The sequence below is a fragment of the Lagenorhynchus albirostris genome, chromosome 15 (genome assembly GCF_949774975.1).
Source record: "Lagenorhynchus albirostris chromosome 15, mLagAlb1.1, whole genome shotgun sequence".
NCBI lineage: Eukaryota > Metazoa > Chordata > Mammalia > Artiodactyla > Delphinidae > Lagenorhynchus > Lagenorhynchus albirostris.
This window is the reverse complement of record NC_083109.1, coordinates 86,066,684-86,079,447: the sequence shown is the minus strand read 5'-3', so window position 1 is coordinate 86,079,447 and position 12,764 is coordinate 86,066,684. Positions and strand designations below refer to the sequence as shown.

The following is a 12,764-nucleotide window of genomic DNA, read 5'->3' as shown; positions in this document are numbered from 1 at the left end:
GCCCCAGTTAGCATTTGCTGCTCAGACTGGCCATCATACCTGCGGCAAAATCTTACCTGTTTTTCTTCTGCAAAAGATTAACGACTGGAATGATGTAAGCACACACACAGGTGACGAAGAGAGAAGAGCCTGGCTCAGACTGAGGGAGGGAGCTCAAGGGGGTCGTTACGAGATTCTTAGTGCTGTCTGTCTGCAACCGTGGCCTTTGGCTCCCAACTGTGACGAGTGTCCCAAAAAAGCATTCTGAAGTGGGGAGGGACAAGCCACTTCCTCCACGGGCTTCATCAGTTGCAGATGGAGGACACTTTTTAAAGACAGCTGCTGGGAGGAAAGTTTTGAAATTAAAACGTTTAGGAGCAGAGATCATAGCTTCCTTCCTCTGCTCAAGTATCAGCCCAGGTTCTGCCCCTGCTGGGGGTGGAGAGCAGTTGGGGACAGTCCCCAGGGAGCGGCTTTTGGCAGAGGAGGGGATAATGAACGCCATCTCCCATAGCAAAGTCACGGCTCACCAAGTTCAGGCTCAGACGTGGTACAGCTGGGCACCTTAACGGGGCTGAGCTGAAATAGCTTCAGATGACGGTTTCCGAGAAACAAGGGCCTGGTTTTTACTTATGCAGAAGCACCAAGTCAGTAGCATCTCATCTCATCTCCTTATCTATCTGTCAAAGGCCCCCGTGCAAGTCAGGAGGAGAGGCCTCCGAGCTTTCCCGCGGACCCTCTCGGAGCCCCTCACTCTCTGGTGGGACTGGGTGGAGGGGCTTGAATGGAGCTAAAAATACTTTGGGGTCGTGGCGTTGTGTCACCGTTCCTGTGTGAGATGGGGCTGGGACATCCACGCATGCCTCAACACATGTGGAAACTGTGTCCTGGTTAGGGGCGATGGGAAGCAGGGCCCTGGTCAAGAGGTGGCAGACCCTCTTCCTGCCTCTCATTCTTCCCCCTTTTCTTCCCCAAAGCCCAAACTCATCATCGGAGGGAGAGGAGGACCGTTCTCAACTCCTTCCTCCCCACCTGCGGGGCAGGAAAGTGGGATTAGCCCGGGAGCCCCTCCGCCGGCCCCCGTTTCCAGAGCGTGGGTCGGGGGAGGGATGTGGGCCTGTTAATACTGTCCCGTGGGACATCTGATTCAGACCTTTCTGGGAGGAAAGCAATCTCTGAAAGGGCTTTAAAAAATAAACACACAATAGCTTAGCCGAGCAGCTAATATTAAAACGAAGAGTCCAAATTTAGATCCCACCAAGTTCAAAGGAGCGGCTGTAGCATTCCAGGGACGGACGGACGGACACACACACACACACACACACACACACACACACACACACACACACACACACACACACACACACACACACACACACACACACACACACACACACACACACACACACACACACACACACACACACACACACACACACACTCCATTCGCGGGGCCACGGGAGCTACTCTCCAGACCCGCCAGGCAGGGCCAGGCGGCTAGCCCCTCATCCGTCTGCGGAAAGACAGGGAGCTCGTCCTTGCAAATAAAACCCCCCTTTGAACCTGTCCTTCTAAGTACCAGGGAATTTCTTACATCCCTGCAAGGTAGATACCTTGATCCCATTTTATGGTTAAGGGAGCTGAGAGGTTTGCTCATCTGCCTGAGGCTGCAAAGCAGGGCCTGAGAGTCCCAGCGGGTTTGCGCTGACTTAGCCCTGCGTGTTCCGGGTCTTAGGAAAGCACACCGGGGAAGTCTGAGCAGGCAAGAGTCAGGAGGAAAGCACAAGGCTTGGGAGGTCTGCACCCCGGGCTCCCTACTTGGGCCGCAGCCCTGCTGGCTCTGCCCTGGCTTCTAAGGTGGCCAGGAAGCTGCCTAGTGGCTGCAGCACTTCTGGGCCAGAGACTCCCCAGAGGGCCGAGGAATGGCCTGGGTGGGTGGGTGGCCGGCTCTCTGGGCGAAGATGCCAAGGTAAACAGAGCCCGGAGCTGCTGGGGCTTTGATTTGTTTGTAGAAAGAGGGCGAGTCCCCAGCAGGACTATTTTTACCCTGAAGACCGGGAGGATCAGGGCTTTGCTGGGCGGCTCCCGACCTGAGCTGGAGCCCACGCGCCCTGGGAGTGGACAGAGGCCTCTTCCAGGCCGCCTTCGCCCGCTGCGGCCAGGCTGCAGAGGGCGGCTGGCGCCGGGGACCCGAGGCCCGGCCGGCCCTCGACCCCCGCCTGCCCCAGCGCTGGAGTCTCTAGTGGAGCCAGATGCATCCTGGTGGCTGTAGGGACGACTGTCCACAGAGGAGCCCGGTTCCAAGGAAACCCCAGGAAGCAGCAGATTTACGGCCCCTAGAACGACAGGCTGTGGAAACTAAGCACCGAGAAGAATCTGGGAAATGCCTACTGCGTGGCTGACAGCACCACGGCCTTGGGAGCTGCTGAAACCCGTGCGAAGAGCGTGCCTCTTCCAGCGCCCCCATCTGATAGAGCCCAGAATAACCGAGGCTTGTTTTTGAACTCTGCTTCTTGGGTAAAGAGACGGATGAAAACGAGCTACGTCAGGGGTTTATTTTAAAAAACAATTTCCAAGAGGCGTCCCAGGGCCACTACGTGTTCAGTCCAGTGCCCCTATCCCAGCGGCGAGCCAGGGCGGCCGAGGACGCGCTGGTCAAAAAGGCGACTCCTGGGCTGCTGGAGGGGACCCGTGGGGCATCCCACCTAGTGCACGACCCCAGCTCTCCGCACACTAGCCGGAAGGGAAGCCAGGTCCCCCGGGAGGCCACCGCACATGCCTTGCCCCAGCGCTTCCGTCAGCATCCTCTCTGCTGAGCCCTCCTGTCCCTCCCGGCCACGACGCAGCTTAAACGCCCTACAGCCAGGCCCGCGTGGCTTCCCTCGCGTCCCCCGGATGGTCTGAGACATTTACCGTGTGGTCCTTATGGTGTCCCGCGGTCACCACGGGGATGTCTGTTTGACGGCCTCTCACTGGCCGGTGATCAGCGGGGAACCAGTCAGGAAACCCAATCCCAGGCCGCTGCGGCGCCTGCAGTCTGCACTCACCTGCCACGGGGACAAGGCGGGACGAGGCGGGACGCTCCCGGGGCGGCACTGACCCGCCAAGGCCGACCGGCTCCTCCTCTTTCCCTCCTTCAGCCTTTGAGCCACAAAAGGTGATTTATTTTCACTGTTTCTCGCAGTGCCTGCCCAAAGCAAGAGGGGATTTCAAAAGCGGGGCGGGGCTGACCGTCTACGCTGGGCGGTGGTTGCGGCTGAAGCTGGGGGGCGGTGGGGAGCGGGGGCTGTGTCTGCCTCTGTCCTCCTGCCCAGCTCGGACTGTCAGTGGGGATGCCCCTGGGGAAGCCCTGCCGCCCTCCTGGTTCAATGGGGGGATGGAGCTGGTGGCAAAGGCGTTCCTGGAAGGAGAGGAGAGCGCCCCACGGGGGCCCAAGGGTACAGACGGCAGCTCTTCCGAGAGCAGCACCTCGTGTCAAAGGCGGGGTGCAGGGGAGCAGGTCCACCTGTGCGAGCAGCAGAAAGTGCCGGGAGGGGCTCCCCATCTACCTGAACCGGCACTGAGTCATCGTCCGCCCTTGCCCCCGGGGAAGGACCAGGGCCGTTCCTCTGACGTCCATTTGGGGAGAGTCCCCTTCGGTGGACGGCGGGGACAGTGGCGTCTGGACTGCCATCTCACCTCAGGTGAGCGGGACCCAGGCTGCGGGAGCTTCTGGGAGCAGAGGTCGACACTCCTCTTTCTTCCTCTGTCCTCGGGCCTCCCCGGCCCTCTCCCGCTTCTCCCTGAAGCAGCCGGTAAAAGTGGGGCTCCCGTTAGCTCAACCCCGGCTTGTCACACGCTCCGAGCAGAAGCGAGGCCTGAAAAAGGTGAAGGAAGGTCCAGGGGACCGTGGCCCCTCGGGCCCCCCATTGTTGGCCCCCAAAACAGGCCTTTCTCAGTGGCAACACCTTCGTCGGATTACGTGAGCTTCAATCACAACTTGATTAAACGACTCGATCGGCCTCGTTCTTATGTTTAAAAGTCCAGAAGCCAAGTGGAAACACACGTACACGTAGGCATCTTAATACCGGGATTATGGATGACTTCGACGTACAGAATAAATTCTGTGTAATTCAACTTTTTAATGCTCACAGATTACATTTTCAATCTCCAAATTAATGCTACAAAACCTGAATCCTGAGGGAAGAAGATGAAATTCTAGAAGTCTAACTGAAAACAAGAGAATTCATCACTTGAATGTAATAAGTAGTTCCTTCTTGCTTGGAATGCACAGTGCCCGTTAGACTCGACTTGCAGTGCGGCCAGCGCTTTCACTGTGTGTGCACCTTCTAGAAACGGAATGGTCTGCTCTCCTCCTTGGAAGGGCCTCCTCTCAGAGACTCGGATCCTTGTTGATGTGGACAGACTGGGAGAGTCTTTATTTATCCACGACACGTCCACCCAACACACATCCACTAGACACCTCTTCTGCTCTGGTCACTCTGCCCAAAGTTTAAAAAAAACCTTATCCACTGCACTGGCTCACTTCATAAATGCTTGTTCCTTGTATCCATGCTTCTCAGGGTGAAGGTTGATGTTTTTGATGCGACATAACAAAAAGGCTACTTTTTCTTTTTTTGGGGGGAGTGTCATTACTTCTACTTATACTAACATTACCTACAACATTTTTTCTGCGGTGACCCTGGAGGCTCGACGTTGTCACTCAGCTGTGTTCTTGCATTTCATCCAGACTGCAGTCTGTACTTGTGACGTCGTTGAGACATGCCTGACCCTATGGTTGAGTAAACACTGGAGAGTACGTGGGATCCCTGCCGGGGAGGGGACGGGATGAGGGAGCAGAGTCCGAGGCCCAGACCCCAGGATCCAACCACCCACCCACCCACCCCTCTCCTGCCCGGTGCCCACTGGAGCCCTGGCCACCCGCCCCAGGGGTGGAGCTTCACCCAGGAAGCTGGCAGACACAACAATGAACACGCACTCAGGGACCCAGTAACATGCTCCCCGTTCAGGGGGCCTCGCTCATGGCTGCCGTGGGGCACCAGGGACGCAACACACCAGAAGAATGTAATTTACGGCAAGTTTTAATAGATTTATAAAAGTCGTATATACAAAACATGTTAAACTAACCCCCGTAGCTATACAATACACTTTTTACACTGCATCATGTATCTCTTAATCTGGAACACAGCATCTGTAAACCGAGGCCTGTCCCCGCTGTTGGTGCCATTATGGGGGGGGAGGGGAGGGGTGTGGAGCTGCAGTGACACCCCAGGGGCGGCGCCCGTGACCCAGCACTCGGCTGTGGCCCTTGACTTCCTTTCTGAGTGGAGCGAGCCCGGGAGAGCTCAGAGCTCTGTTTCTGCAGCCGCTGCCGCAGCAGATTACCCCCACAGCCCTGCCCCGCCACGGGGTCCCCCACGCCCTACAGGGGCCACAGCACAGCACTGAGGAGGTGAGCTGAGGATGTGGCAGAGCGGAGAGGGCCGAGCACACAACACTGAACTTCCTGGCTGCACTCGTGTCAACAGAGAATAACATGCCTGCCAATTTTAGCTGCTTCGAATGGACTGAAGGAAAAGACACTTGGAATGTTTTGCCATTTGCATAACAGGTCAAAAGGTAATGCTTTAAGATCCTAGAGATGGGCAGACTCAATAGAGATCTCTTTTAAATTTCTTGATAAACAGGCTTGTTAGAGAATCTAACAGTTAAGATGACGGGCAGAAAGTTTCACTGGGTGCCCGTGAGCCCTCCTGGGACAGGCCTTGGCCCCGGCTTCCACAGACTCCGCAGTGAGAGCTCTGGCCACCTGTTTGCCGGTGAACCTGGAAAGGGTGCCCGGACTCGTCCAGAAAGCTTGGGTGAAGAGGGAAGCCACGGAGAACCGGCTTTGTTAGCCCGACTGTCAGATCAAGGCTGGTTCCACGTGTGTGACCTGAGTTCCAGAGTCTCCTAGGTGACAGTGCTCCCTGCCCGGCGTGGGCACGGACCTCTTCAGAGGGCAGCCGGACAGACCTCCTGCGTCCCCCAAGGCTGCGGGGGGGCGTCCCCGGGGGCCGGGCCCTGAGCAGAGGGGCTAAGGCCCCAGGGCAGAGGGTTCAGCTGCAAGGCGCGTGGCAGTCCCGTGAGATGCCGTAAAGCGCCCAGGCTGCTGCGGCAGCACACCCGGCCAGTTGCCACTCAGGGTGGGGCCTCCCGGAACCCCATTCTCAGTTCCTTCCCGACTGGAGAAATTCTGAAGTCGGCTGAAGAGCTGGGCCCCTGGACCAGCACCGGGAAGCAGCAGAACCCACAGCGGAGGGCCTGTTTCCCCCGACTCACAAGGGTCATGCTCTCAGCTGCCCCTACATTGGACTTCTCTCGGCCGGACTCCGGGTCAGCCTCACCAGGCGGAATGCGCGGTCCACCCCTCCCCAGTGCCCACACCGCCTGGGCCACCAGAGCGGTCTGGCTCTGCAAGCTGCCAGGAAATGCGGTCCCGCGGGGAACCGCCACCTTGACTGTGAACAGCTGCGGTGATGTTCATTTGGGGGAATCACTCGGCTTTTGAAAGCACAAAATAAACTGTGTTAATAAAAAGGCGCCCGATGACAAGCGTGGAACAGACAGATCAGGACGACTGTGAGCCCGCGCGGCTCAGCCCCGTCGACACCTGCCGGCCGCGCAATCAGAGCGCCGGCTGCCTGCCCGGGAGGAAACTTGGGCTGGTCCAGGAACCCCTAGTAGCTGCTCTAGTGTTTCACTGTGGTTTGTGTTACACACACACAAAGAAAACCTCCGGAATAAAAACACTACCTTCACAACCAGCTCAGAAGCGGAGAACCCAGTTTCCAGGGGGAGCCAGGCGTGCGCTTCTCTGTGAAGCGAGCCACGGGGCCGCGTTTACAGCAACAGTCTTCGGGTCCCTATAACAAGCACCTCACAGCGACGTGCCAAGGTCCTCGCTGGATCTGAGGAGGAGGGAGGCGTCATAGGTCGGGTGGGATACAAGAGCAGTTCCTGCCTGTTCTCAGCTACTCCACACCCTAATCGCAGGCTGCCGGGGAGGGCCTGCTGCCCTACGAGTTCTGCGTTTGGGGCAGGAATCTCACGGTCTGTTTCTGAGTTCCACCCCATTTCCTACCTCTTGCTGTACTCAGACGCCGATTCCCGGGAACATCCATCCCGCTAGGATGCTTGAGAACTCACTCGGGCTGGCAACATCCCGCTCCTTCCTGCGGTGACCTGGGGCGGGAGCCTCGCGTAGCAAGTTCCCACGCTGAGCAGCGCTCCGCTCTCCTAGGGGCTCACGACCACCGTCACGGTCAGCAGAACCCCTGCAGGTGTGCGGTCCACACCGAGGAGCCGCTCTGGGTGTGGCGCATCCCATGCCATCCAGCGAGAGGCGGGCACTGGGGGTGCTTCTGGCAGGTAGCAACCTGTTGTGCTTTGAAGTAGGTTTTCACCTGAAGAGGTGCCAACATGGTGTGGAAACCGAAACCACCTAGTTCAGCGCCATCCTGTGCGCCAGCGAACACCCAGCCTCTAGTTCCAGCAGGTTCCGGAGGGCGGGACCTGGCAGGAGAGTGAGGGCCCACACGAACAGCTGGGCCTCGCGCGCCGTGAAGTCCTCCTTCAGCAGAAGGTAGGAACCACACACCAAGAGTGGGACCGAGGAAGCGGAGTGGCCCCTCCACGCCCCAGGGGCTCCCCTCCACCCACAGCGAGCCTTCCCCTTCCCTGAACTCAGCACGGACCGCGTGCCACCTGCCGTTAAGGGCTGTCAACACAGCGAGTGCCAGTCTCTGAGCCGCCTTAACCAAGCAGCTCCTTCCTCTGGGGACCTGCCACCACCCTCTTCAGGGCCCAGCAGGCGCCTCACAAACGCAGTCGGTAAAGCAGCCCTTGCTCAGGGGGGCTGAGCTCTCAGCCCCCCGCCAGCTGCAGGCCCAGCACCAACCTTGGCACCAGGGCCTGCGCCCGCCCCGAATGCCGAGTCCGTGAAACGCAGGGATCCCACACGCAAGGCCCACCTCTCCCTAGCGCCGCCAGGCAGACTTTAAAGAGCTCGTCCTTTCCTTCAAGCAGAGCTCTCTAAACTTCCGGGCATCCCTGAGGAATGAGGTTGCTGAGCGCATCTGATGTACCTTACGGAGAAGGTGGCGTCCAAAGGCCTGAAAGGACCACCCGACATGCTGCTGAAGGCTTAGTGGGAACTTCTGCTCTTCACTTAAACCACAACAGAAAACCCAGCATCACTTTCTTCCTGAGGCAGGTCGTAGGTCACAGCAAGGGGAGGATTCGGGGGCCAGCACGTTGTGTACCACAATTCCAGCGGCCTGGAGGGAGTCCTCCATGGTCCTCTGCTCCATGGCCTGTGACCCCGGCTGCACAGCAACCACCTGGGAAACCAGGAGTGCGTCCATGTGATGCCTGTACTGCACAGGTTCTGGGTGGCTCAGCCCAGGGCTCTGCAAAGCCCCTCAGGTGACCTGACTGCGGCGCCAGAGCTGAGCATCGTGATCTGATCCAACTTTTACAAATGGGGAAACTGGAACTCAAAGACCTTAGCCCTCAGCCACGTGGATAATGACGAGTACAAGTTTCTCTGGGGGCGGGGGGGCAGTTCTGCCTTCCCCACATGTGGACGCACACAACGCCTACTCGGGTGATGGCCACTGGACAATACATACGTGCCTTTTCTACAAGAGAATCCTGAGCGCCACGAGCTCCGTCGGCTGGGAATCATTCGCACTTTGCATCAGAGGTTTCTTCGTTTTGTGATGGGGACGGTCACCCCACGGGGTTGCGGAGAAACAGTTCCCACCCTTGCCTTCCCTTGGGCTTGCCCCAGCCTCCTGTCTCTGGCCACGTCCACGTCCATCACCAGGTCCTCTCCTCGGGCCCCCAGGTCTCAGGGCAGCAGGATCCCTCCTTCACACACACACGTGTCTTTACATGTATCTGCCCTGTTCCTTGTCCTGAAGTCGTGTTCTAGAGGCATCCACTCAGTGACAGCGCTCCTGTGTCCCACGTGGAAATAAAAACTGTGATCGACAAGTAATGAACCTTCAAGGAACATTAGGAGTTATCCAACTGCTCTGAATTTTGGGGACTGTCAAATTAATGTTGACTGCACATGCTGAGTTATTTTCTATTACGCAAAGGAAAACTGAGGATATATCTTACGCAAAGGAAAACTGAGGATACATCCAGAGACTGAAGGTGGTCAGATCATCAAACCAGCCCCTCCTGCCAATGCTAAAATGCTGTGCAAAGTGTAAGTGGTGAGCAGTTCACCCCGACTGCTCTCCTCCTAACGGTGCCTTTACTCACGATACCAAGTTAGTGTCTGTTCCCAGGATGCCCAAGTTAGTTAGTCATAACTAATAATCTTGTTTCAAGATTATTTCCTGATCTTGGAGTTGAAATAACCTGACTCATTTTTATCAAAGAAGTAAAAAAATTACAAGAATAAAGAGTCTAGAGAACTCTCTATATAAATTACAAAGCTACAATGCAATATCTTTAAAACAATTTCTCTACAAACTGAAGGGTTAAAAAAATATTTCAGTAAAAAACGTACGTGTCCTTATGTGTAAACAGTATAACTATGAGGAAAATATCTTAGTTTGAGGAAGTTTATTGTTACATTTTTGTAATAACAGATGAGGCACAACTATCTCAATAAAAAAAGACAATAATCAAGGGTAACAGTGAAATTAAAATAAAAAAATAGAAAAGCCTAAGGTTTTGGAGAGAAAAGTGACTATAATCTATGTGTAGAAAGGCTGTAAATGGTTTCAGTTGACCTTGCAAAGAGCGATCTTCTTCTTGGAAGCCGACCAATCATGGCATTGAGGGCCGGGCGCCTCGCCAGGACTAAGCCGTCCACTCAGCTTACCGTGAAGAGGGGAGCCCGGCCGCAGCGGGGAGAGTGGGTCAGTTCTGGGCCAGGCAGGGGCCCCCCTCGGGCCATCCCCCCTGCTTCCCAGTCCGCTCAGCTTCCCTGTCTATACCAACTCGCTTCCGCCTCCGAAAGCAAACCAGCAGCCGCGTCAGACGGTTGAAAGGACAAACGGCGCTTGCTGACCGTGCTGACCCCACTCGCCAGCAAGACGTTCGGACGGGCACCTGCACCGGCTACGCCGACCGCCCCCTCCGCCAGACCACAGGGAGCGCTGCCAGGCTGGTGAGGAAGCGCGTGGGTCCCGACACACGTGCGAGACCGGGAACCCGGCGGGCGAGGAGCGCTCGTGCCCCAGATAGGTCCTCTGAGCAGCGACGGCGGGGTCTCGGGCCACCCTGACGCAGCCCGTTGAGAATGTTCTTTTTCCTTTCGGCCTCGGTCATCGGCCCCGATCCCGGGGCTCGCCCTCTCAGTTTATGAAGAGCCACAGGAAGCAGTACAAAAACAGCAACTTTTCTCCAGCCAAAAAAAAGCCGAAACCCCAGCGAACATCGACAGGAAGCCTCGAGCGCCCAGAGAGACAGGATTTCATGTCGTCTCCTCATTAAAACCCTGTGATAACAAGGCTGACTCAGAAGCAGTTTCTTTCCTCCCTTTCCTCCTGGGCCAGCATCTGCCACAAGATCCCTGTTTATCTGCTGGGTGAAGGCGAGCGAGCCACTCACCAGGGACGCAGGACCGGGAACAGTGTGGCCTGGGGTGGGGCCCGGGGACGGCTACTCAACCACAGGCACATTCCGGTGCCACTGACAGAGGAAGCTTTTTTCTCTTTTAAATGCTAGGCAGGGCCCTCAACACGCCAGGCACTTCTGAGTAGAGTAATACACAGCGGGGACCAGTTTGGAATGCAATGTATTTTTAAACACAGTGAAAGACACCTGGACAGAGTAACCGGACAAGTTAACTGAGTGTAAGACTGACCAGCTCGCGTCGACATTCACCGCCTCTGCAGTTTCACTCAGAGGAGACCACGTCCAACACTTTTCCTGCTACATGTGTACGTTAGTAGAAGCAAGAGACCGTGAGGAGAACCTCGATTCTCGGCCACCAGGAGGCAGCGCAGAGCCCGGGGGCATTAACGAGGGCTCCGCTGGCAATGCCGCCAGCTCTCGGAAGCCCCTGAGAGGAAAGGAGCGCTCCACTTCCTCCAAAGAAGGAAAGGCTCCCTGCAGCCGACTGCAGCGTCGGAGACGACTCAGAAGACAGAAGAGTCATCTGCAAGGCCAGCTGGTTGAAGTTTTTGCCGAGGGGCAGGGAGGGTGGGCACAGAGGCAGCGGGCACTGCCCTGTGCAGAGGGAAGGGGGCAGGGCGGGAAGAAAGTGCAGGCTGTGGGGCCTTAGGTCCACACTGCCAGCTCTCACTGCCACCCTCTCATCTGACGGCCGGGCCAGGGCCTCTCGGGACATCGGCACAAGAGACTTAAAAGGCAGCGCGCTCCCTTGGGGAAGTGGTGGCGACAGCCCGCGCTTCACCTCCTACAGACCACCCCCCCCCCCCCCCGCTGCCCCGGCAACACTCCTCACCAAGCACTCTCGAGTTAGAGAGAAAAGCCATCTGCAGAGATGTCGGTTTTCGTGTTTCTGTCATTAAAGACAGAGTGTGCGCGCACACACACGCAGTCCTCGATTACATTGTGTCAGAGAAGGAATAGTTTCTGTAAAAAGAAAGAAAGCTGTGTTATTAAGCATTACACATTAATACCAAAGTGATTGCTCGGATTTTCAGTAGTTTCACTAGTCCCCAGGATTCAGTAGCTAACATCAAAGTGTCACGTCCTTTGGCCTAGAGCGTGGCGGGCCTCACGGCATCCCTGAGCCAGGTGTTGAGGGCACGGATTCGGGAAACCCGCTCCGGGACACCGGGGAGATCTGGCCTGTGGCCGGCGAGTCTGCTGAAGGACCACAAGAGTGAGGGGCGTCCTCCTTCACTGCAACATAATATCCTTCAGGTTCTCTTGCAGTATGGTGTCCTTCACAGCGTGAAACACGAAGCGGATGTTCTCGGTGTCTATGGCGGTGGTGAAGTGGTGGAAGAGTGGCTTACTGCGATTCCGTCTCTTCCGGTCGAAACACTGGACCAGGTAGCGCTGGACGTCCTCCAGCCTGTGGGGGTCACCCTTGAAGTCTGGGAAGTGCTTCTTGATGCTGACAGTCTTTACTTTCTCCACCAGGAGGTCCATCTTGTTGAGGAACAGGATGATGGAGACGTTGAAGAAGAGCTTGTTGTTAACGATGGTCTCAAAGATGTTCATGGACTCCACCAGGCGGTTGGTGCGCCTGTCTTCCATGAGGACCTGGTCGTACTCACTGGACGAGACCATGAACAGGATCGACGTGATCCCATCAAAGCACTGGAACCACTTCTGGCGCTGAGACCGCTGGCCGCCCACATCCACCATCTTGAAAGGGATTTTTTTGATGACAAAGTCATGCTCCACGATGCCCTTGGTGGCCTTCCTTGCCAGCAGGATGTCCTGCTTGCTAGGAAAGTAATTCTGTAAAATAGGATAAGGGAATTCAGGAGAGGAAGAACATGAGAAAACAAGAACAAAAAGATGGGGTGGAAGGAAAGAGAGTTACAGTGACTTTTGAGAGAAGCTGAACCAAATACCAGAAGCAACTTTCAATTACAAAAATATAAACTCACCATGAAACAAAAAGTGAAGGAACTAAACAGCTCATTTCAAAATGAACAAAGGCTCATCAGGCTGAGGAAGGGTTATCAGAATCTTCACTGTTAGGCCCCAGTCTGCAACCTCATCGACTTTCTTCTCCACAGGAGACTTCCATCTTTTTTTCCCTGCACCATAGCTACCTTTCTGTTTTTCTAACTTCT

The 12,764-nt window shown here is 56.2% G+C and overlaps 1 protein-coding gene across 5 annotated transcripts in view; it reads right to left on the bottom strand.

Moving 5' to 3' along the window:
• Positions 1-6,837: 6,837 nt before the first annotated feature.
• GNA12 (G protein subunit alpha 12) overlaps positions 6,838-12,764 on the bottom strand; it is a 115,629-nt gene continuing 109,702 nt past the window's right edge. For 2 of the 5 annotated variants that reach the window (XM_060124266.1, XM_060124265.1), the window contains one exon: positions 9,586-12,423. In XM_060124266.1, coding sequence (XP_059980249.1) covers positions 11,854-12,423 — 570 coding nt within the window. In that variant the 3' untranslated portion in view covers positions 9,586-11,853. Of the gene's footprint in view, positions 8,982-9,585; positions 12,424-12,764 lie in introns of those variants that run through there. The other 3 variants (XR_009535639.1, XR_009535638.1, XR_009535637.1) reach the window with 3 other exon arrangements.